General features: G+C 44.6%; 1 protein-coding gene across 1 annotated transcript in view; it reads right to left on the bottom strand.

Moving 5' to 3' along the window:
* The window catches only part of LOC147727732 (sulfotransferase 6B1-like), a 467,748-nt gene that overhangs the window by 197,886 nt on the left and 243,273 nt on the right, over positions 1-26,589 (bottom strand). Inside the window, exons 5-6 of the mRNA XM_086961730.1 lie at positions 21,875-21,969; positions 3,450-3,606 (exon numbers count right to left, since the gene is read on the bottom strand). Coding sequence (XP_086817856.1) covers positions 3,450-3,606; positions 21,875-21,969 — 252 coding nt within the window. The remainder of the gene's footprint in view (positions 1-3,449; positions 3,607-21,874; positions 21,970-26,589) is intronic.

Below are 26,589 nucleotides of genomic sequence, written 5' to 3' on the forward strand. Positions count from 1 at the left end.
GGCGTAAAACCTATTTTTTTTTTCAATAAATTTTAAAGGTTTTGTAAATGCTAATTCTATTAGCGTATAACGTTTATATATGTTATTATCCTTCTGGGACCACCTGAGCAGCCATCTTGTTTCTCAGGAGAAGTGAGGCACAAGAGAGCACAAAACAAGAGTGGAAAACACGAAAAGGGGGCAGGGTAGAGACCTCCTGACCCCCTACGCGCGCGTACGGTGAGCGCATATAGATATATATTTTGCTCAAATTCAATTTTATCAACATCTACTGGAGGGATTTTCCCCAAATATAGCAAAGGCATATGTGCATACCAGGCCCTACCATTTTGCCAAGTTTGGTGTAATTCCATTCAGACGTTCGGGCTGTAGCCGTGTCTAAAGGTCCCTATGGAAATTAACATGGCGAAAACACGTTTTGGGACCCCCCCTTTCGGCCCCGCTTGACGAATCCCCCCAAAACTTTCAGGGAAGGAGCGGAGCGGAGCTGGCCAAAATTCTGGAAAATTACAGGCAGATTCCTCCATCGGCGCCAAAGTTATTCCCAATAGAAAGTTGAGAGCATATAGATATACTAGCAGCCAGTCCGGGAGCAATCAGGCTTCAGGGCCCCCGCCCACCCCGGCCCCCGCCGGAGTAGCAGCCTGTCCCGACCTTGGCTTCAGGGCCCCCGCCCGCCCCGACATTGTCCGTGGGTCCCCCGGAGCCTTACCTCATCCGCCGCACCTCCCCGCGCTCCTGAGTTCACCAGTCCGCCGCTCCTCGCCGCTCCTCGCCGCTCCTTCCCGCCTGTCCGCCGCTCCTCTCCGCTCCTCCCAGCCTGTCCGCCGCTCCTCACCGCTCTTCCCCGCCTGTCCGCCGCTCCTCCCTGCGCTCATGTCCGCCGTTCCTCCTCGTGCTCCTGGACGCCGCTCCTCCCCGCGCTCCTGATGTCAGCAAGCACTTGCGGCCGGCGCTACTTCCATGGGTCTACTTTTTTTTTCTCGTAAATTTTTGAAATAACGTACTTTTTATAATTTATGTAGCCTATGTCCATCTGCACACCCTGACAATTTCAACGATGTATCGGGTGTGTGGATTGGCGCTGTGGTTCCCGAGTTTACCCGCCTCAAAGGTTCAAAGTTCTTCCTTTATAATAGTAGTAAAGATAATTTGCTCAAATTCAATTTTCTCAACAACTACTGGAGAGATTGTCACTAAATAAATAAAAGGCACTACTGCATACCTGTCCCTACCATTTTGCCAAATTTGGTGTAATTCCGTTCAGCCGTTCGGGCTGTAGCCGTGTCTAAAGGTCCCATAGAAAATGCCATTTGAAAAATTTCAAATTCAATTTTCTCAAGAACTACTGGAGAGATTTTCACAAAACATAGCAAAGGCACATCTGCATACCAGGCCCTACCATTTTGCCAAGTTTGGTGTAATTCCATTTCAGTCGTGTCTAAAGGTCCCTATGGAAATTAACATGGGGAAAACATGTTTTGGGACCCCCCTTTTTTCTCGGCCCCCGCTTGACGAATCCCCACAAAACTTTCAGAGAAGGAGCGGAGCGTAGATGAGCAAATTTAAGGAAAATTACACGCAGATTCCTCAATCGGCGACAAAGTTATTCCCAATAGAATTTTGGGGATTTCCTATGGTAACTAGGTACATACTATATACACCTACTGGCGACCGCCAGTAGGTAATTAATATATTTATATATATATATACATATATATATATATATATATATATATATATATATATATATATATATATATATATATATATATACATATATATATAGATAGATATAGATATACATAGATATATATAGATAGATAGATATAGATATATATATATATATATATATATATATCAACTTGTAATGAGCCACCTCTGTGAAGGTCATCTATTCTTGGTCTCCCCTTTGCACTGAGCCAGAAGTTATACCTTCACTTTTTTGCAGACCAATAAGAATACGTTTTGTTATGTTAAATATTCATATCGCTTGATTGTACCCGGTCAGATTGTCTCCTGAACGTGATACCAGAGTTAACTGTTGTTACATTACCTTGTTGATTATGATCTTTTCATTTCTTGTTTTTATGAGTGGTCTTTACTTTAATACAGCCACATACATATCAAGAGAGGTTTACCTAGGCTTACATTTCTGCTAGACATAAACCAGCACAATCATTCACTGGAATGGCCTGCTTGGTGCATTCGACCTCCGCTGTGTGGTGGTCAGCATGAAATCAGGCCGCTGTCCCGGTCAACTAAGAACAGTGACTTTTGATTGATCTTGGGCACTTTTCACCTTAAAACATTAAAAAAGCATATCTTTGTTTACCCCTAACATAGTAAAATAATATTGATGCGTTTATTGCTCATTGCATTTTTCTAATTTGGATTTGGGAAATTTTAATGTGTTTTAGACTCTGAAATTGTTCATACAACTAACAATATTCACACACTTCTCTGAGGATACACCAGCCATCGAAGTTCTTCTCCAGCCACTGCCAAGAAAGTTTGGGCTGCGTGTAAAAATGAGAATGGCACTTCACAATAACCTTCAACTGTGCCAGGAATAGCAGCATGTGTTTCAGTTCTTGGCATTTGCATCTCTTCACCACACTGTTTTTCTCCTTTGTTTCTGCACCACATGTATGAAATCAAGAAGCACCATAATGCTAATAGTTTTAAAATATATCACCCATCTCCACCTGCGGCTTGCAGGATATTGGATAGGTAGTTAAGTAAATGAAACGTCGTGCACATTAAATGCTAATTTTTTATAGATTATTTGAGGAAGGCTATCAGACCCATTGTCGCTGCTTAAAACTAACAATTTGTTGAAACTGCTACTGCACCAACATATTTTTTTAATCAAGCCCCCTGCATTTGTGTGCTCTGCAGTGATGAAAAATACTGGCGTCAGCTGGTAAGCAGGAACATTGGATCATTCAAGAATGGTCTGCCCCCTAAATATCGAATCCACACTGTTTATTGGACAAGGTATCAAGGATAGAATATCAAAAAAAGCTTCGACTGGTAAGTAGGTGTACATTTTCTATACCTAACGTCACTTATATGTAGCTACATGGTACATATCTCTTCAAGGTACATAAACGGGGAGCTAGGAATACTAAATCTGTGCTTCTCAACATGCATTTACCTTTCGATCTGTTGTCTCTCGCTAATCTGTACTCGATATTCTTATATCATGATAGTGTTGTTGTCGATGTTCAGTAGTGCAACCTCCAAGAATGCAGGTTCACAAAAGGATCAAGGACATACCTAGCCTCCTAGAGAAGCACCAGTTCTCCAACACCACAGCTGATTCTTACTCAAATATTCCAGAATAGCATTCACTTTCTCTTTCACTGCTCCTTTTCTATCTTCAATTATATTTTTACATACAGTAACTGAGTCAAATAAATCGAAATGTATTCATATAAATGTACCTTTTCTAAAAAGGATTGGGCCCAGTTTGCCATGTGTCTCATCAGATTTTTCTTTCATAGCTTTGAAGCTGCCTTTCTCGGCAATGAATTGAATCTGCTCTTTAGTCAAACGTAGCCCGAAGAAATCTGCTATTTGTGTAGTTGCAGCAACCAAATCCTGTAAGTAGAAAAAAGGTCACTTTAAAATAAATATACGGAACCCATATTTCTCTTCTCTGGCTTTTACAAATTATGTTTGCGCCCTCGTGCCCTCTCGAGTATTGTTCTTATCATAATATCTTTAATTGGAAGAATGTCGATATAGCAAACCAATTGAATGTAGCCTTAAGCGCTGTGCTCAAAGAGTTAGTGGGGGATTTTGCTGTAATTTGGGGGGGATTTTACCTCATTTTGAGCATAATCCTTGTGGGGATGTTTTAAATAGGCTTTGTACCACTTTACTTTCAATGGGAGAGGTACAGGCAATATGACTGATTTTATAGCTGTTTCAAATCAATGGTGCCAGAATGTTATAATTTTGCAATTCTTCAAACCTCTCTGAGTGATCATAATGCTTTAGCTTTAAGAGTATCCGTAGGCCACACTCAATTAAAGCACACCCATGTTGTTCTTCCAATATAGGCAAATCAGAATGGAGCCATTCTGGGCAACTGGGCCACTATAGATTCTGGCCATCTACTGATAGAATTGGACAGCTGAAGGTGTGTATGGGTGCTGGGGGAGATCCCGCTTATCTTCTTAGGGTTATGACAAAATCTGCAACATTTCTTGTGAGCTCTTAGTTTTACCGTCATCTGGCAGAGAACCAACGAAAAATAAATGGTTCGATGGGGCCTGCACTTCTGCACGTAGTTGTTTAATCAGGGATTTGAAAACGTCACCAAGAATAATGGAGGAGGTAATAATATGCCGACTGCTCGATAAGGAGGCAATAAAACAGAGAAAGAGTGTTATCAGGCAGAAAGCTTGGGAGAAATTACATGAGGCCAGTGTTAAGGACGATGTGTCCTATTTTTGGAAAATTGTAAATGCACTTTTTTTTTAAGAGAACCATAACACAAGGATGGATACAATCGTTCCACCGCATCTGTGGGTGGCACACTTCTCTAAAGTGTATAACAGCACTTTGGGCCAGATGTAGGTAGCCCTTTACCGATCGGAATCGGCCGAAAATACCGATTTTCGGCCGTTTCCGATTGGTAAAGGGCTAGGGAGATGTAGGTGCACATATTCGGTAATTTTACCGAATCGTTATTATTAACGAATCGGTAATAAGTACCGATTCGGTAATAATTACCGAATCGTTAATATTTACCGATTCGGTAATATTTACCGATTCGGTAAAATTACCGAAAATGCTATGTGGGTAGCCAATTTTCTATTGGCACATGGCTTAAAGAATCGGTATTTTACCATGGAATACAAATCCATGGTAAAATACCGATTCCTGTGTACATGCACATCTGTGCATGTACACATGTGCCATGTGACAGACAGACGTGCCCTTAGGGCATGTCTGTGTGCCACATTGCACACATGCCCGTTTTGGGGGTGCTAGAGGGTGTCAAAGTGACACCCCCTGCACCCTTGTGAATTCTTTAATTACCGATTCGGTAAATACTGAATCGGTAATGCCTAATCATTCCTATGGGCTTCAAAGCCCATAGGAATGAATGGGCATTACCGATTCGGTATTTACCGAATCGGTAATTAAAGAATTGTTAAGGATTCGGTAACAAATCCAGATGTTGGGACCTACATCCCATTTACCGATTTTGAAATACCGAATCGGTAAAATCCGGTATTTCAAAATCGGTAAATGGGATTTACCTACATCGGGCCCTATATTGCCAGACACGCTGGTTAGTAATGTTCTGAATTACCCAACTCAGGCAAATAGAGATTTTCTGTAAATGAACCTAAAGAAGGTAATCCTTGCAATTGAACTGTGTCCCAGGAATAAAGCACCGGGTCCCGATCGAGTCTATATTTATTTGTGTAAGGAGCAGGGCCTGACTGGCTACCGGGCATTTTGGCATTCTGCAGAGCTGGGGGCTGATGTCACCGCGGTGGGGGCTAATTTTGTAGATGGAGACCTGCGTGTGCTTCGAAATCAGCAATGCAAAACAAATTTTGTTTTGCACACGCAGGTCCCTGTCAACAAAATCAGCCCCCAGCTCTGCAGAATGCCAAAATGCCCAGTAGCCAGACCGGCCCAGGTAAGGAGAATATGGATCTATCAGCCCATGTAATTGTCAATGTGCTGAGGAGTGCAACACTTGTTGGCCCTCCTATATTGTGGCAACCTAATCCATGGCAACCGCCTTTCCCTCCAGGCCCCATGGGACCTATGGGCCCGATGATACCCTACCAAAATTACCAAGGTAACTTCCCTAACCAGTCTTTTTTAGGGTTTGGCCGAGGGCACCCAAGGGGCAGACGCAGGAATCAGAGAGCGCAGGTCCATTGGAGTCCAACTCCTTCACCTCGGACCCTGCGGAGTTCCAAGAAGAAGCAGCTGGGACAAGCGGGTACGAGCACCGAGTCAGCCTAGTCATTAATCTGAGTTCTAAAGTACTCACTACAAATAAAGAAAAGGTGTTAAACAAAGGACTTGGGTTTGTCACAACCACACATGGCGATCCATTCAAGGCAAATTGGGAAATGGCCAATGTCTTTCGGAAGGTGAGATTACACTTTTTCTTTAAAGACAAAAACACTGAATAATAATAATAATAATAATAATAATAATAAAAGCCTTTTATATAGCGCCTGGTTACACTAGAAAACAGTGTGTCCCCGCGCTTTTTGAACAAGGACTGAGATGGAATCCAAAAGCTGGGGGAGAAATATTGGAGAGGAAATCAGAAAAGAGGCTCATATCTTCGGGAACAGGTGGGTTTTTAATTTTTGGCGAAAGATTTTTTCTGAAGGTTCCATTCTAAGTTCCAAGGGAAGTGCATGCCATTGTTTGCTGGCCATGTATTTAAAGGATCTACCGCCCATACGTGACCGGAAAATTCTGGGTACTTGGAAGAGCATACATCCTTGAGATCTTAAAGGTCGTCTGGGTTGATATTTGGTCAGCAAATTTTGAAGGTATTTTGGTGAGTTGCTATAGTCTAGATGGGGAGTTACTAGAGCATGAATCAGGGTTTTCCTATTTGTTGTAGGGAGGGAATCCAGAGTTTTACGTAAGCTTTTAAGGATTCCGTAGCATTTGCCAGCAATCCCCCTGGTGTGGTGTTCGAGGGATAGAGTAGAGTCTAATCTGACTATTAAGATTTTCACCTGTTCCGAGGGCTTTGGTATGGCGCCAAGTTCGGATGGCCACCATGCAGACGACCAGATGGATGGATTTTTACCCAACACAAGAAGCTCTGTTTTATTTGCATTGAGGCATAAACAGTTGGTATTCATCCATCTAGCTAGGACGCTGAGGCATGCCGAGAAGCTAGTTGAAGCTTTCTCGGGTGGTCGAGACAGTGTCACCACAAGCTGGGTGTCATCTGCGTATGACACTATCTCGACCCCATATGCCTCAACTATCCCAGCCAGGGGGGTCATATAAAGATTGAATAATGTAGGGCTCAAAATTGAGCCCTGCGGCACCCCATGTCTGAGTGCTCGGACTTCAGATTTAAACGGGGGGCAGTTTATTTGGAATTGTCTATTGGCTAAGAATTTTTGCATCCATTCATAAGCTAGGCCATCAATTCCAGCTTCGCTGAGACGAGATAGTAGTATAGGGTGAGAGACGGTGTCGAATGCCGCGCTCAGATCTAATAGAAGGAGCGGGGCTGTCATTCCCTCATCTACTCTACTCCTTAATAGCTCCGTAGAAAAGAGAAGGGCTGATTCAGTAGAGTGATATGTTCTGAATCCTGACTGCGAGGGATGGAAGTGATGTCCTTCTTCTAGATGTGTTATCAGTTGGACATTAACTATCTTTTCCACTACCTTTGCGCAGAATGGTAGGAGCGATATGGGACGATAGTTGTCCAGTTGGGTGATGCTGAGATTAGCCTTTTTTTTAATAGGAATGACCTGAGCTGTTTTCCAATCTTGTGGTATATGGCTCGTTTGAAACGATAATTTGGCCATATGGCTTATGTGATCTACCAATAGCTCAGCCTGGTTCTTAAAAATCTTGGGGCGACCTACGTCATTGGGGGAGCCTGATTGTATGCTGCGGATGATTCTTAGCATTTCCGTATTATCCAGCACAGAGAAATGGCTTAAGTGGCTGATGTCGGTGGGTTTGTCATTAATGGCATGATTAGTAGTCATATCATCCATTATCTTCGGAAAGGTTTTGTAGATATTCTCTACTTTTAGGACAAAAAAATCCGCTATTGCTTCGCAAGTTGCTACAGAATGGGTGTCTGGAGCTGTCGTCCTGTCAGCTGAGGTGAGCTCCTTATAAATGACAATGAGTTCCTTAGTAGAATTATCAGCTGATTCAATTCTTCTACTAAAGAAGTTTCTTTTAGCTATTCTGATTTTTTTATGATAGTTTTTTATACTGATTTTATATTCACGTTTGCCTGTTTCCTCATATTTATTACGCCAGATACGCTCTAGCTTTTTGCATTTAGATTTGGCCACTTTTAGGTCAGTATCAAACCATTGTGCCGATTTAAGAAGTCTTACAGGTGGTTTAGTGGTCCAAGGTATAGTATCATCAAGCGCTTTTGTAAGCCAGTTCTCATAGTCTATCCACGCTTCCTCTATATTTTCTTTCAGAGGAGGGCAGTTAGTCTTAAGGGCAAGTTCTAGATCAGTTTGTTTGAGTTTCCCCCATTGTCTGCGCTTAGATGTTACCTGCTTAGTTTGTTGAACTTGTTTATATCCTCCGGGAATAGAAAATTTAATCAAGAAAGGGTCGGAGAATATTACCTGGGTAGGTGGTTGAACCATCACTCCCTCCCAGTTCGCAACGATTGGGTCAAGTAAATGACCCACCTTATGAGTAGGTTTTAAGGATTGTAATTTAAGTTTTAGCATTTCTAAAGATGCAAGAAGTCCCTGGGCATCATTATTATTTTCGTCTTCAAAATGGAGATTTAGATCTCCTAAGATAAGTAATTTATTATAGCGTAAAGCAGACTGAGTAATTGTCTCTGTCAGACTTTCTATAAAATTTGTGGGCCCTCCTGGTGGGCGATAAATTAGATAGCCATTAAAAGTGATATTAGGTCTATATTTAATTGCGAAAAAAGCGGCTTCACTATCTTTAATCATGACCTTTTCTAAAGTGCAAATTAGTTTGAGTTTATGAATGATGGCAATGCCCCCACCTCTTTGTTTTTCTCGGTTAAGTCTTAGTATGCCATAGTTATTGGGTACGGCCTCTAAAATATCTGGGGTGGACTCTTCATCAAGCCATGTCTCCGTTAAGAAAAGGACTTCTGGTTGTTGTTCAGTTAGTATATCAAATATTTCAAACTTGTGTTTTCGTAACGAACGACAGTTGATCTGAAGCATTGTTAGCGGTTTTATCTTGTGTTTGCTGTCATTGTTGCTTTTAGAGTATTGAAGATAGGTCCTACATCTTGGAGGTATCATATCGGCCTTCCATGAGTGTTTACATACTTTCCTGATAGGTGGACACAGGCTTTCTAGCTGCTCTTTACTGTATGTTATAATTTTTGGGGGGTCTAGGGGAAATTGGGCAGGGATTTGTGCCCCTGTCCCCGTTCGGCCACGGACGGGCACAGACGGGCTTGCCTCTGGCGCGCCCGCTGCGCCTGCCCGCTGCGCGCACGGGAAGGGGTGTTCATTTTATAGTGTCTGGGCCCAAATCGCCCAGACACTAGAGCGCTGTCCTTGCTCTCTCCCAATATGGCGCCCAAAGTCTGCGTCTGAAGGGAGTGAGGGAGCTAGTCACCAGGAGCCTGAAAATCGGCTTCCTGACGTTTCAGCGGGCTTTCGCGGTCGGGAGCGGTAAGTGGCGGTCGTGTAGAGTGGGTTTAAAAAGATAAAATCAATTTTCAATGTTGCTGTAAATATCGGCGCAAAATAAGACAAAGCAGTTTTAATTTTAAAGTAAAGATTCCTACACTCCCGGCTTCCGCCTCAGGAGTCCTCAGACAAACTGAAGGGGAGTTTACAGATTCTAACACTGGGCTGAGACAGCCATCTACATTTTGTCCACCCTCTAATCTTGTACCTTCCCAGGTGCTCACTTTTGAAAAGGCAATGAGCAGAGATCTTACTCTTACTCTTGAGAAAGAGCGTAAGAAATTTTCCAATTTAACAAAGGAAGAGCAACCTCGCCAACCTCGGACTCAAGCAACTGGTGAACACCCCCACCCACTACGCCGGCCACACGCTTGACCCCGTCTTCTCCTCCAGCAAGCACGTCTCCTTCAGCCACTCCACCGGACTCCACTGGACAGACCACAGCTGCGTCCACTTCTCCTTCGAGAAAACCACGACCCACCACCACCCGCAACAGGCCCCCGCAGAAGCTGGAGCAAGATCACCGCCGACCAACTCACCACCTCCCTCAGCCAGAGCCCCCCCACCAACACGACGGACCCCAACGAAGCAGCCCGCAACCTCGCACAATGGCTCACCAACTGCGCCAACGAACTCGCACCACTGAAGAAACCACCCAGCGGATCCCACAGCAAGAAAGCCTCGTGGTTCATGGACGACCTCATAAACTCAAAGAAAACCTGCCGCTCCCTGGAGAAAACCTGGCGCCAGAACCAAACAACAGAGAACATGACAGCCCTCAAGAACGCCACCCGCAAGCACCACCAACTGATCCGCACCACCAAGAGAACTACCTACAAACAGCGCCTGGACAACAACACCCACAACAGCAAGGAACTCTTCAGCATCGTTAGAGAGCTCTCCAACCCCAGCGCCTGCAACAACGACATCACACCCTCGCAAGACCTCTGCGACTCACTCACCTCGTTCTTACACCGCAAGATCACGACATACACAACAGCTTTGGCGCACAGACCACCCACCCAGCCACCGAACCAGCGCACCCAACCGCCAGTTCTCTGCACCTAGAACCCGGTCAGCACCGAAGACACCGCCCGCACGATGAGCACCATCCACTCCGGCTCCCCCACCGACCCATGCCCACACCACATCTTCAACAAAGCCGACTCCATCATCGCACCCCAACTCCGCGACGTCATCAACAGCTCCTTCGCAACAGCCACCTTCCCGGAGAGCTGGAAGCATGCCGAACACAGCGCCCTCCTGAAAAAACCCACCGCAGACCCCACGGACCTCAAGAACTTTCGACCCATCTCTCTTCTCCCGTTTCCCGCCAAAGTTATCGAGAAGACCGTCAACCAACAACTCATCGCCTTCCTCGAGACAAACGGATCCCTCGACCCATCACAGTCCGGTTTCCGAGCAAACCACAGCACCGAGACCGCACTCATCGCAGCAACCGACGACATCAGATCCATGCTCGACAACGGGGAAACCACCGCACTCCGCCTCCCCCGGTTCCGGTCCGCGGCTACCGAAGTCCTCTGCGGCGTCACACAAGGTTCCTCGCTCAGCCCCACCCTCTTCAACGTCTACATGAGCCCCCTTGCAGCCATCGCACGCAAACACAACCTCAACATCATCTCCTACGCCGACGACACACAGCTGATCCTCTCCCTCACCAACGACCCAAACACCGCCAGAGCCAGTCTCCAGGATGGAATGAAGGACATTGAGGAATGGATGAAGTTCAGCCGCCTGAAACTGAACTCAGACAAGACGGAGGTCCTCATCCTGGGACCATCCCCCTTGGCCTGGAACGACTCCTGGTGGCCACCTGCCCTGGGCACGGCCCCCAAACCCACAGACCACGCACGCAACCTGGGCTTCATCCTGGACTCCTCCCTCACGATGACCAAGCAAGTCAACGCTGTTTCATCGTCCTGCTTCAACACCCTGCGCATGCTCCGAAAGATCTTCCGATGGATCCCCACCGCTACCAGGAAGACGGTCACCCAGGCCCTCGTCACCAGCCGCCTAGACTACGGAAACACCCTCTACGCCGGATCCACAGCCAAGCTCCAGAAAAGACTGTAGCGCATGCAGAACGCCTCGGCAAGACTCATCCTGGACATCCCCCACCACTGCCACATCACCGCCCATCTGAAGAATCTGCACTGGCTAACCGTCAGCAAGAGAATCACATTCAGACTCCTCACCCACGCACACAAGGCTCTCCACGACGCGGGCCCCATGTACCTCAACAACCGCCTCGCATTCTACACACCAACCTGCCAGCTCCGCTCCGCCAGCCTCACCCTTGCCACCGTCCCACGCATCCGCAAAGCCACCGCCGGAGGAAGATCCTTCTCCTACCTGGCAGCCAAGACATGGAACTCCCTCCCCACCCACCTCCGGCTGACACAGGACCATCTCGCCTTCAGGAAGCAACTCAAGACCTGGCTGTTCGAGCAGTAATGACCACCCCCCAGAGCCTTGAGACCCTTACGGGTGAGTAGCGCGCTCTAGAAATTCCCTGATTGATTGATTGATTGATTTTGTCCACCCTCTAATCTAGTACCTTCCCAGGTGCTCACTTTTGAAAAGGCAGTGAGCAGAGATCTTACTCTTACTCTTGAGCAAGAGCGTAAGAAATTTTCCAATTTAACAAAGGAAGAGCATTTAGCACTTCGTAGCCTTATGTCAGACTCTAATATTATCATTAAGCCGGCTAGGAAAAAGCCGGGGTAATTGTCCTACTAGATACAGAAGTGTATCGTAATGAATATTTACGGCAATTAGGAATGAGGAATGCTTACCGACCACTCAAACAAGACCCTACTGAAAAAATCAAGAGAAACATATCCACGATTGTGGAAGAGGCTGAGAGTGAGGGTTGGATAACAGCACATGAAGCCAACTTCCTCCAGACCAAAAAACCCGTCATGCTGTACTTTTACGTCCTTCCTAAAGTGCACAAGCCTAATAAACCACCATTGGGCCGCCCTATTATATCAGGGATTGGGTCACTTTTGGAACCCCTTTCGACTTTTGTTGATTTTTTTTTTAACCCGATGGTGAAGGAAATGCCAACCTTCCTTCAGAATACTAAGGACGTTCTCAGACTTATTCCTGACATTGAATACAATCACGATACGGATCTTCTCGCATCGTTTGATGTGGAGTCCCTATACACCTCGATCCCGCAGGATGAAACCCTCGACTCTGTGAACACACTGCTGTCACAGCGGAACCTAGACTCCATAACACCGCCCCATTTCATCATGGCGTGCGCACAGATAGCCATGAAAGAACATTTCTTTAAATTTGAGGATACTATCTACCTCCAAACATCTGGTACGAGTATGGGAAGCATTGTTGCTCAAAGCATGGCTAATCTGTACGTTCACGGTTTTGAGCAGGAGCATGTTCTTAATTCCAATAACCCTCATCGTGATTCCATCCACCTTTGGAGGCGTTATATCGATGATATTTTAGTTATTTGGAGAGGAGATACCACCAGTGTGAATGATTTCCCGGTCTGGCTTAACAGCAGGAATAGTTTCCTCAAATTCACGGTGGAGATGAACAAATATAAGTTGCCCTTTCTAGATCTATTGATTACTGCCTCCCCTGCTGGCCTTGAGACAGAACTCTACACCAAGCCCATGGCCAGAAACTCCTTGTTGAGTTACAAAAGTCACCACCCAGTAGCTCTCAAGGACAACTTGCCTTATGGGCAGTTCCTGCGCATACGCAGGAATTGTTCCACAAAGGACAGTTTTCTCAGGCATGCCAAGACCCTATCATCCAACTTGGTAAATAGGGATTACCCTAGAAAACTGGTCAATCAAGCGGTCAAACGTGCTAGCAATAATAATTGTGAGAGTCTACTGGAAAACAGCACCAAACAAGAGACAACCCCGAGACTGACATTTGTTAATACTTACAGTACAGTGTCTAATGACATGAAAAAATCAATACGTCGGCACTGGAAAATTCTTAAAGTTGGAGGTGAGAATATACCAGAACCTCTTTTTGCATTTAAGAGAAGTAGCAACTTGCGTGACAAATTAGTACACACAAGACCACATGCCTTAGAACCACCTACCCAAGATACCATCTGGAGTACACCTGCATTGCAGGGACATTTTCCGTGCGGTACCTGTAAAGTATGCCCTATGACTAGAACATCTAAAACAGTGGACATAGGTACAGATCGCCCATTGATACAGAAGAAATTTACTAACTGTAACAGCAAGAAGGTGGTGTATCTGATTTCATGCCCTTGCAAGTTGAACTATGTGGGCATGACCGCATGCAAGGTTAAGTTACGGATCATGGAACACATGAGCACCGTGAGGTGCAAAAAACAAGTGACTGGACTGACGGCCCACTTTTTGGAACTGAATCACCGACCAGAGGACATGCTGTGGACTGTTTTAGAACAACCCTTCATTCCACAGCACGTCACTGACGTTTCAAAATGTTTACTTCTTAGAGAACAACAGTGGGTCTTTAGACTTAAGCGTGACGCACAAGGACTGAATGATTCTATCCCCTGGCCTACTCTTTAACATTCCACATCACTGTACCTTGTATTTTGCCATATCTTTGCCTTATCTGTGTTGCTAATTTTATCTTTCTCTGAGGGAAATGTTAATGTAGTTTTAAGGGTCATAAGGAGTTTCTATATGATCTGGACCCAGAGAGCTAATAACAAATTTAACTGCTCATATTCACAGCAGATTAGCTTATTGTTAAACCCCCATTCTCTGGATTGTAAATGATACTTTGCCATGCCATCCGGAGTTTATGCCAATAGTGTTATTTTGTCCAGTTCTCTACACTAGCATTTTAGCATACCAATACAATGTAATGGCTGAGAGGATTTGATAGAGATCACGCGGTCCGTTAACTAACAGCGTTTGTCTTTTACTAAGCATAGAGTCTCTAGACTACATGTCCCATGATTCGTTAGGTCATTTTGTAGTTGTAAGCGTAGTCCTGCGAGATCTCGGATGAACTCTCGCGCTTACCGGGACTACGCTAACCAACATGGAAGTCACTGGGAGGCTGCCAAGAGGAGCGGGGTCTATTTAGTGAGTGTCCCTTTTCCGTTCGGTACCTCCCCGACGGCTCTGAAGACCGTCAGAGGTACCGACGGATAGGTAAGAGCTAGCACATCTCTCGCTGACATTCTTAATTTTACCTTTATCCCTAGAGATCTCGAATGCGAGTTGCGATATTCTGCATTTAACTACAGAGTATCTGTAAGTGGATAAACTTAATACGTTTTTAAGGGGAAGAGGCTGTGATTTGGCTGTCGGTAGTACAAACTTCTACTAACGGTTACCTTGGTCATCAGAGTACCGCGATTTTTCTCTGTTATTATATCTGAACTGGTGGACCTTATGACTAGTGCGTTAATCATAAAACTATTACCATCTTAAATTGCTGCGAGCTGAGGGCTGTGATTATGCATGACCTCCTTGTTACTAAGACTCCTTTATGAGGTTTATGGTCACCATTACGACGCTTGTGGCTATACTACTGTCTGAGGAGAAATGTTTTATTTACGGACAATACAGTAAATACCCTCAAGGAGGGATAGTGTTGTCCAGCATGAGAGAGTTATATGAGTCAGGAGTGCTCTACCTAATACCTTTGGTATTTCGCTTTTTTTTTAATGTTGAAGGTTGCATGTTACACCGCAGGAATTTTAGTTTGGTGTACTTTTCCTTCTAGAGCGGTGCCTCCTTTGCCCTGAGCTGTTGCCAGGTGGGGTGAGGCCTTGTCCTCCATACTCACGAGGTAAGATGGGGGTTATAGCTCATTTCTTGGGCGTGAGTGTGATGGTTTAACCTGTTACCACACATCTACTAGAGAATGAATGGGAAGACTCTATCCTAAGATTCTATTGTACATTGTGGGGTGGGGATGGACGGAGCATCTGAACCAATCAAACACTCACATGGGCCTCATGGGAACAGTCCTGGCTGAAGATTGCTGGAATGCCAGAAACCGGTTCTAGGAAGCTTGTTTCCGGTCCAGGGAAGGCATGGCTTGGCAGTTTGGGCTGGACTGTTTCCATGAGGCACTGGGTCAGACTGATTTGCATATGGCCATGTCTGAACTGGGGTGGCAGAGTGGGCTAAAGAACGGTGATGCATTAAACCCAGATCTGTTGACTGTGTGTAAATGTTTGATTGGTTCAGATGCTCCGTCCATCCCCATCCCCTTTTGTACCGCTTTGTTCGCCATAAGTTGGCAGGGTATGCTCAGATGTGAGTCCCTTGCTCACTTTGCCACTGGATTCAAGCAAGCCTGGCTGAAGACGGCTGGAATGCCAGAAACCGGTCCTAGGAAGCTTGTTTCTGGTCCAGGGAAGGCATGGCTTGGCAGTTCGGGCTGGACTGTTCCCATGAGGCACAGGGTCAGACTGATTTGCATACGGCCATGTCTGAACTGGGGTGGCAGAGTGGGCTAAAGAACGGTGATGGATTAAACCCAGATCTGTTGACTGGGTGTGAGTGTTTGATTGGTTCAGATGCTCCGTCCATCCCCACCCCCTTTTGTACCGGGTGGCATCTCAGAACAACTACAGAGGTCTCCAGAAAAGTGAGGGCCTCTCATGGACACCAAGAGGGAGGTCACAGTTCGACCAAATAGCCAAAATGACCAAGAGGCCAGACCAGCACAGGGTCTTAGAGATGATATGAATGACCCAGATCCTAGTGGACAGCAGACAATTTTGATAGCCCTTCGCTCTCAGTGTCAATCACCCAAATGTTTATAATGCTGCCGCCTTCCTAAAACCACTACAACCCTTTGATACCACCAAAAAGCTGAATATTGGCAACAGATGAACTACTTGGATAGAGGCATTTGGTGATTTCATTGATGTGCTTGAAGAAACACGAAGATTATCAAATTCCTCAGGAATTAAGCCGGTGATGGTGTAAAAGAAGTCATAAAGAAAATGCTGCAAGTTGACAAAATTACATACCATCAAATCAAAGAAGTCTTGAATCTCAAGTTCAATGCAATGCCAAATGTAGATTACGAAAGGTACATTTTCAATCAAGAACAACAGAAAGATGGTGAAACCATTGACAAATTTCCTGAGAGACTGGATACGCCCATCAAGCACTTTAAGTTCATTCAATTTAATGATGAGGAATCTACATGCCTTAGAGTACTATTGACCAATGCCGGTCAGATTGTAAGATTTATTCAGATGACGAATGCTGAGAGAAACTCTTAGTCTGAAGCGAGTTCTTCAAGTTACAGCGTCAAGAGCCTGTGTATTCAGTTTCAGCACAGCTGCTGATATGGAACTGATATCAGTGAACTATAACATGAATGCTCATCATGAAATAGTAGGTGAGTTCCCTTCATTGTTTCATGGGTTAGGAAAACTCTGGACGATGAAAGTACAATTACACATCATTTTCATTTACAGGAAACTGTTGAAAACGAACTTGAATGATTGTGAAAACATGATATCATTGAACGTTCCACTGGTCCAATTCCTTGGGTTTCCCTCATGGTGGAAGTGTCTAAAAAAGAAAAGGGAAGGAGCTGTACGCATCTGCGTTGACATCAAGCAGAAACAGTAATTGAAGGACATCTAGGTCCGCTCATCGGTGACATGATAACCCGATTAAATGGTGCAAAGGTCTTCTCTCACCTTGATTTGAATAAAAGACATCATCAGTTAGAACTGGAGGAGAGTTGCAGGTACATTACAACCTTTTCTACACTTATTGGTCTGTCCCGATACAAAAGACTACGTTTAGGTGTGTCATCAGCTGCAGACCTGTTTCAAGATGTCATTCGACGTATCATACAGCCTGTCATGAATGCGTTTAATTAAAGTGATGGCATTGGTTTTCTTAGCTACACATAAGGAGCATGACAAAGAAATCACACATGTATGTTGCTTACTTGTGGATGCAGGTTTGATTTTAAAATGCAGATAAATGTGAGTTTCATAGGACAAGTCTAAAACTCTTTGGCCATACCTTTTCTGATGGGGGCATGACACCCGATCCAGTGAAAGTGCAAGAGTTGTCAGCTGCCAGTCCCCCACAAAATGTTTCCATGTTACGTTCATTCCTTGGCATGGCCAGCTACTGTTCTAGATATATACGAGACTTTGCCACTTAAGTGCTCTACTGAGAGACTTAATGAAAAAGAATGTTTCATTTAATTGGTCACATGAATGTGAGCAAAGCTTCAAGAAGATCAAACAAGCTATTGAGAAGGCTACTGAAATGGCATACTTTGATCTAAAGCTTCATCCGGAGGTTGTTGATGATGCAAGACCAGTTGGATTAGGCGCAATAATTGAACTGCACAATGGAAACAAAAATGCTTGAAGGCATATTTAGTAATATGCAAGCAGAAGTTTGTCCCAAACTGAACGTGCTTATTCACAACCTGAGAAAGAAGGTTTAGCAGTGGTGTGGGCTTGTGAACATTTTCATGTAGTCTTACATGGAAAGCCTTTCAAGCTTGTGATGGTTCATCAAGCACTGTTGATCATCTTTGGCAATCCAAAGGGCAAGATGCATCCTCGCATTGAACGTTGGGGTCTACGAATACAAGAATACAACTACCCAGTTGTGCACCATCCAGGGATAGATCAAAACCCTGTTGACTACTTCTCAACGGTGCCCCTACAGTGGTATAATACCCCTTCTGAGCCAGCTGAAGTCTACATTGTTTGTTTGTTTGTAGAAAGCTTTATTTTGATAAAATGTTATCTTAAAAAGCATCACAATAAAAACAATCACATATTACAAATTTCCACAAGATAAAACAAGAAGGGAATGGTCATACACAGTATACCATCCAGTAATAAAAAGTTAGATAACACATTGAAGTTAAGAACAGATTAAACATTATAATCATTTATCTTTAAGCCTTCTTGCTCTAATAGTCCATGCCCAGCCAAGGAACTTAGAGACAGCACAAACATGTACTAGCCGAGTATCTGACATGAGGATTCGCAAGGCCATCAAATGAGACCTAGTACCCATATTCCTGCACACTGGTTTTAGCCACCTAGATCTTGGGAGTTTATAAGCAGTGCACTCGAATAAGATGTGGGGCACTGTTTCCAAGATCAGCGGACAGAATGGACACGAGCTAAGGGCGCTTGGGGACACGCTCCTGCGTGCTGTAAACTCGCCAGGAGGAAGGGTGCCAATCCTAAATTTAAAATACAGCATGCGATCACGCGGTTTTGTAATAAAGTCAAAATAGGGCTCTAACGAGGGTACATCCTTTAGGAGAAGATAGTTAGAAACAATCCTACCATTTTTAGGGTTTGAATATTTTTTATTATACACCCAGCTCCAGTAAATCTGCTTCAATTGGGATTTTGGCACAGCAGATCTGGTTGACCATGCCTCCCCCAACCCGAGCTCAACAAGTAAGGATTTTACATTTCGCAGCCAACTTATTTTTGACCAACCAGACATAGACAGAATTTCTGTTAGCCCTTCCGCATAATGAGCAAGTTCCGGGACTCGCCATAAGCGTGACCAAAATAGCAATGGGCGGAACTAGGCCTGGTCCTTTATTGGGCGATTCCCCAGATCATACAGTATCGGAATCATAGGTGTGCTTTGAGGAAGGGACAGCAATGACCTACAAAATTTGTTCTCTGACTGAGTAAGCTGGTCAGTGTTACAGGCACCCCATAATTCTGCCCCATACAGGGACCCACTAACTGCTCTTGCGTTGTAGATTAATTTCATTGTAAAATCCAGCACACCAAGCTGAAATTTTGTTGGAACAAACTGTCACTGCCACGAGACAAGATAGTGACATGTTAAAACCAAATGTCATTATTGCACATCCGTCTAGGATCCAGCACCCTCGACTTCTTACCAGTGACAGTGAATACCAGAAGTTTAAAAGTGTCAAAGATGAACTGTCTGTTACTCAAGAAGCCATTATCCTTAGAGATTTGAGATTTGTTATTCTGGAGAGTCTGCGACAACAGATAATTGAAATGGCCCATGAAGGAAATTGTGGAATCGTTGCCACAAAACAAGCTCTCTGAGACTGAGTCTGATTCCTCCATCTCGATAAGAGAGTAGAAAGAAAATTGAAGGCCTGTTTTCTAAGAAAATGCCTTTCATCGAAAACCACTCAACACAACAATCATGTCAGAGTTACCAAATCATGCATGGGAAAGAATTGCCATTGACTTCTTTGGTCCTCTTGTCAATGGATATTACCTGATGGGGATTGTGGAGGAATACTCCTGCTTTCCATTGATAGAAGATCTCTCATGAAAGAGTCATTAAAATATTAGACAGCATCTTTGTGACATGGAGTACTCATAGAATCTTAAAATCTGACAACGGCCAACTTTTCAACAGTATAGAATTCAGAGACTCTCTCAATCATCTTAATGTCAAGCATCAGAAGTGTGCACCTCCTTGGCCCCAGGCCAATGGCCTTGTTGAACGTTTCATGAGTACTCTTTAAAAAAAACTGTTCAGCGTGCTGTATTGGAAAATCTGGATCTTAAGAATGTCTTGAATTCTACTCTTCAAGCTCACCATTCAACCACAGGTGAAAGCCCTGCAACCTTGATGTTCGGGAGAACCATGATAATCAAGTTACCTTAATTGACCAACAGAAGAGCAAGCACTGAGCAAGAAACCTGTATAAAAGACATGGATCGTAAAAGAAAAATGAAGTTTTATTCAGATAAGGCCCGACATGAAAAGGGCATTACATTCACTAGAGTGCTTGTCCGTCAGCATAGAAAATGGAAATCTGATGCTCCCTTCGATGCATTTCATGTTCTGATCAGCAAAGGACACATGGTGACTGCCCAAAGTCCTGGGAAGTCTATCAAGCGTGGGGGCATATTATCAAGGACAGGCGATACATTATCGCCGCTTTTATCGGCAGGAAACTGCCGATAAAGCGGCGATAATGGCCTTGATAATATGCTCTATGAATTCCATTCGAAGCCCATGTTAAATGTGAACACATCTAACATGGGCTTCGATTGGAATTCATAGAGCATATTATCAAGGCCATTATCGCCGCTTTATCGGCAGTTTCCTGCCGATAAAAGCGGCGATAATGTATCGCCTGTCCTTGATAATATGCCCCGTGATTCCTTGCATTTCCAGCATGTGACTCATCCGGCACTGATGTCAATGGAGAGACTGGGTCTGAAAGGACAATTGGAGACCCCCTGACTGCTGTTGTTCTTGCCAAAGCAATTAATGCACACTTAAACTTCCTGTCCCCAGCTTCCGAAGACATGGGCAAGTAGTGTGATCAGAGTGCCACGAAGACTCATTAAAGGGTTATAATTGTATATATTCATTAAACATTTTTAGTTTTTGATTTAACAGAGGGGGAGATGTAGTGTTGTGTGAGTTAACAATGACAGAACCCATTTGGCTCCTGATGGACTCCGTACAACTGTGACGTAAGCGTTAGAGCATAGTGAAGTCAATGCAGGTTTAGAATGTTGAGTTTTCGGTTATCCGCAGAAGAATAAAGACGTGCTATATACTAAGCTCCGTGTGTGGCGTAAGCATAAGCCTAGTCCAGCTTGGTCAAACATTACGCCGCCTAACTTCATGGCCAGCCCTGGCCTGGGGGATTATACCCAGGCTCGCTAGGCACGTAGCATGTCCCCTCATGGGCCAGTGCCAGCCTAACCTCCAGAACCCGGGGATTCCAACAGTTTCTAAGCGAAGGGGCCCCCCAAGAAGGCGAATAGTGCAGCAAAAGCGGGGAGAACTGACAATTGCGCCCCAAACGGGTACAGGGAAATTGGGAAGCCATTCTGGACTCCCGGGTTGCAGGGCGACTGACTCTTTGGCTCAGGTGGCCTCCCACGGATTCTGTCATGCAATGTGTCCCGCTGGGCGGGGGAGAGCCCAGAGTAAAAGAAGGGAGGGCCCTCCTCCAACTTTGGGTATCGCGGCTCCCGGTAGCCATAAGGGGGAGCCCTCACCAGAGCGCCCTGTTCACCTTCAGCGGGTGCTCAGTCACGCCGCTCCAAGCTCAGCTCTGGCACCACATGGCTGCCATCTTCATTGTGGGCTTCATTGGGCATGGCACGGCCGTCTGTCACTGGCCCAGGCTGTGGTGCATCCTCTGGAAATGCTCCAGCCATGCCGTACAGACTATCGCCAGCACCCACTACTGCATTCTAAAAGTGCTGTTGCTGGGAAGATACTGAGACGACAAAAGTTAAGTCATAAAAATCTAATTTGAGCATTTAGAAACATCAGTGCTATACGAAGGAATGAGGAAAATGTTGATAGTGGGGGAAGATTGTTGTGAAGACAATTGCTCTAGAATAAAATATGACTGGACATTTACTTGTAAATTAAAGCAGTGGATTTTAATCACAAATCATTTACTGTGTACCTCATACAAATACATTATCACACAAGCAAAAATACCTTTTTCATATCTTCAAACATTACAACCATGACATTCTCATCGTCTATGCGCTTATTCCAAGCAATGGCGTGGTCAAAATATGAGCCGTAGACAACTGAAATGTAAAAAAGTAAACTGTTAACTTGGTGTGGAGCAGTGACCATTACAGTGAATCTCACACTTCAAATGCACTATTGAGGAACAGATCCTATTCCCTTTCTATAACCATTCTCTTTTTCAAATATTACCTCCAAACAACCTTGACAAGTCCTGTGAAGATAGTGTTCTTTTTTTAACCATTTTATTTTGATTTTCTTTACAACAATACTATTATAGAAATAAAATGACATTCACATATTGAAACACATTACAGTCACTGCATGTATAATATGTATGAAATACACTGAGCTCCAATAGTACACATTGTCACAATGTCTAGATAGGGGTGTCTCCATTTTAATTTCACTCCATTATGTTAAGTCCAGCTTTTCGAATCAGTTCTGAGACCTGGCTGGGATCGATTTCTATCAATCTGTCCCGTTTCATGTGGTCTCAAATGTGTCCATCCTGTCATGGAGTATTGAAGTTAGTTTCTCAAGTGCATAAATCATCCACACTACCCCCCCTCAAAATGTTTAGTGAAGGACTGATGGGTTTCTTCCAGAATTGGGCGAGTATTCATTGCACCAAATCAGCAGATGAGTAATAAGCTTCCCATGTGGGGTGGCTAGAGGGTATTCGGTATTCTACTAGGGTCGCCCAGCAATATCATTAGTGGTTATAAAAAAATTGGTACCCCATTATGGCTCTAATGTGTGAGATGGCAGTTTTCCAGTGAGCTTGAGAGAATATACATGAAAAAACATGCCCCTCTCGCCACAGTTGTGCCAGCAAGTCACTGGGCTGTCAAAAATTAGCTGAAGCTATGTAGAGGATAGATACTATCTAGTAATTTATATGCATTCGCTTTATGCGTGGTACAAATGGAAGCATTTTGCAGTCCTTTGCCCAATTCTGGTCCATGTGTAATCTGGTATTTCTTGGCCAAGATCTCTCTCTCAATTCTTTGTGTAACTTTATTTAGTTTTGGGACATACGTCTAAGACTGGGTGGTAGCCAAGTTATTCTCTTCTGGAGTACTTTGTATGTGAATGTATCCTCTAATAGAGCTTTCTAGTGGGCCATCGCATACTTCCCTGTAACCAACCCAATGTAACAACTGTGTAAGTCAGAAGTAATCTACTCTATCCGGAAGCTATCCTGTCTGAATTGCCTCCCGAGAGCGTATCTCACTGCCCAAGTAAAGTTCGCCTAGATAAAGAGGATTGCCATTATTCCAGCCCCTGAAATGAGTGTCACCTACCCCGGGGCTCTAAATGATAGTGGTGAATGGAACATAGTGGATCCATTCTTGCCTGTGATATGTTGCTAATACTCTACTGCTATGATAACATGTGCAGATGGTAAAGGTGATCCTAGACCTGTCCGTCTCAGGGTGGCATTCGGCAGCAAACACCCACTCTCTAATGCAGCCATCGTGTGGTGGCAATCAGAGGAATCTCGCCAGCATTCCCTCCCCCCATTTTTCAATGTGTCCAGCAACCCCCCCACCCCCACACACACACACTTTTCAATGTGCCTGCAGGACAGCCACTGGGAAAGGGTTGCTCAACTCAACAGTAACCCAATTCTTATTTCTGGGAATATGATTTCAATCCAGGGCTGGATGGAGCTGAGCAGCTTCTATATGGGATTCCATGCTCAGAAATCCCAGCCTCCCATCTGCTGTCCCTTTGTGTAGAGTTGCCCTTGAAACTATGGGAGATGGATCCTTTCAAACACAGGAAATATGTTTTCTCTGAATTTACTCAACTATCAGGCCTTGAAAATCATAAAAGAAATCTTACTAGCTCTGCAGGTTGAGTAACTTGAATAAATCTACTCACCCTAACTGTAATTTACTTGACTCCTAAACTGGTCGCAAATTGTGTGATCTTTGGCAATTTTATTTTACAGAGTATCATTTTCTTCATTCTCACATATGAGTGCACCTCAAAGGTCAGCCCCTTTCTTGTAAGTATTGCAGTCCACTTTGTATTCGTGCAGTGGCCTTCCTTATGTGGCGTTTGTTATGTCAAACTGAGATCTGCACCAATAAGAGCGCATCCTGGGGATGTCACTTGAGTCCAAGTAAGTCTCCTGAAGGAGAGCAATGTTTACCTCCTTTGTTTTATGCCAGTGTGTCAGCAGCGTACTGGTACAGTGACCCCATATGCCCCTGAACTTCTGTTGGTGGGTCTCCCACATGGCAACCCATTGACTTACTTTACCGCAGGGCAATTGGACTCCTGACAGAGGCCGGTTTGGTGACCCTGGGAGATTGCTTTTAGATGACAGTCTTAATGCTCTTTGCTGATCTGGTGGAGCAGAGTAGTCTTTCAGTTGGACAATTTCTTAACTACAATGCGCTTATGTATGCCTTATGAACTGTGGGCAACTGCGAGAGTGGAGCCACCCACACATGCAGTCCTCCTGCTACTCTTGATGTTGGGAATGGGCTCTCATCTAGCTTTGTGGCTTTACAAGGCTCTAAATGGGCTGGTAAAGAAACCTTTGGATGCCCTTCGGGCTCCTTGAGCAGCTGACTCGGGCCAGGACTTGACTGACACTGAATGGGAGAGGGTGCTTGTATACCCACAGAAAGGTTTGCGCAACACATGCCTTAAATACATACAAAATAATTACACTCACAGGACGTACAATACCCCTCATAAGATTCAGACGACCTATGGTGGGGAACCTGCAAGTTGCCCTCGTTGTGCAACGCTGGGTGCTGACTTTGGACGTATGACTTGTGGAATGCCCTGGACTTGAAGGGTTCTAGGGTGAGATAGTTTTGCGACTTGATAAGACCTGTCAGAAGTCCACAGTTTGTTTATTGGGCCTCCTTCGTAGGCGGGCCCCAAGAAGATGCGAAACAGATTTGTGGACTTGACCTTGGCCCTGGCCAAGCGACGAGTAGCCATGGCATCAAAATTGCCCAGGAGTTCTAATGTGGAAATGGGTGCCAGATGTCACGTGCTGGGCCCAAGATGAGGAAAGGGTGCCGCGGAGGGAGGAAGCATGTGGTGTCCGATGTAGATCTATTGCACCTCTCTGGAAGGAAGTAACTGATGAATGGGAATCCCCTGGGTCTGCAGTTGACTCGTCGGAAGATCGGGGTGAGGGATAGACTGTGGGGTCAGATCCCGCCTGTGATGGTGAGCCAGAGCCTGATAGAGATGATGGTGCACACTGGCTGTAGTTGTTGACAAGATAAAACATGGAGTGAAGGATGTTCTGGGAAGGGTGCCTGACATTATTCCTATCCCCTGCACATGGATTCCCCTCAACTGGAAACCCAAACATTCTTCACGCATCTGCATTTGTTGTTGGCACACTTGATGACAAGAATTAGGCATATATGGACATGGCTATAGTTCGAAGCTAGAATGTTTATCATCAGTTTTTTATGGCATCTAGTCCTGCTGAAAACAAGACCATAACCTCATTCCCTGCGGGTGATCGTTTACTCTTATTTGCACTGTGAGCCTTATAGTGTGGGCTACTAAATGTAAACTAGGATGCTGTTTCACTGTCAATATCGTGCTGTATTACTGAATTTGTTGAAATGCTAATAAGCAACAGTGCTAATAATCAGCATCCTCTGTTGAACAGGAGAGTATGCTCTTCGTAGAAGCAAAAAAACTGTAAAAAGTGAGGCAGGATTATCTCCACCTCCCTTTTCAGATGACCTTGATGCCAGTGTTTACCAATCGGAAGTAATAACTAGCTATGTAATGTGCTTGCAACGCTGTTTATGTAATGAATGTGTATGCCATGAATGACTAAAGATGTAAATAGAACTGAACAAAATAGTAACTGCTAAATCAAAAAACAATTCTAACTAGATAAAACATTTTAATATCTCTCTTGCAGAACCTCTGATGCTGTCCAATGTGGAGGGACTACATATAGCTGACTCCAAATGGTGGCAGACAAGCCCGCGCCTTGCATGTATAATCTTCTGTATAAATCTCGGTATAAGAGGGAAAGCACATACAACAGAACTCCAGCATTGGTATGCGTGCTGCTGGGTCTGTTCATTAAATGCTATTGAGTCATCATCCAGGGCAGCTACATATTGCTCTTTGTCTCGTCATTGCCATTGGCTCTTCCGTTCCTGTGTGCTCTATTTGTATTTGGTATGCGCTAGAATCCTCTCATGTCCTCACTTTAGGTTGATGCCTCAGCCAAAGTCTCCGCACACTCGACCAAACCAAGTACATCTAATGCTTCAGCCACCTTATGCTCTCCGTGCTGTGTACCCTTAAAGGTGAAGAGTAGCCGGAAAGGAAACCCCAGCCTGTATCAGAAGTTTTTTAACCCTGGGCGGAGTTCGCAGAGTTGCATTACGCGAAGTGCAAAAAAAACTCAGCGGAGTACGGTTGAAAAATGCCATTAGCAGTGATTGCACAGTGCCAGATGCTTGTCCACACTGTGCAATTATTGCGGACATCACAATGCACAGCTCAAGCTTACCTTTTCTTCCGCTCGAGTAGATTTTTACTCGAGCGGCAGCTTTCTCAATGTGAACGGTGAGTTTCTCAATGCGAGCGCTCACGAGCATACGCGACCACTCGCATCGATAAACCTGACTCCTCATGTCGAGAAATGTTGCTGGGAGGTTTATTTT

This window comes from Lissotriton vulgaris, chromosome 3_1, assembly GCF_964263255.1.
Source record: "Lissotriton vulgaris chromosome 3_1, aLisVul1.2, whole genome shotgun sequence".
In the NCBI taxonomy this organism is placed as follows: Eukaryota; Metazoa; Chordata; class Amphibia; order Caudata; family Salamandridae; genus Lissotriton; species Lissotriton vulgaris.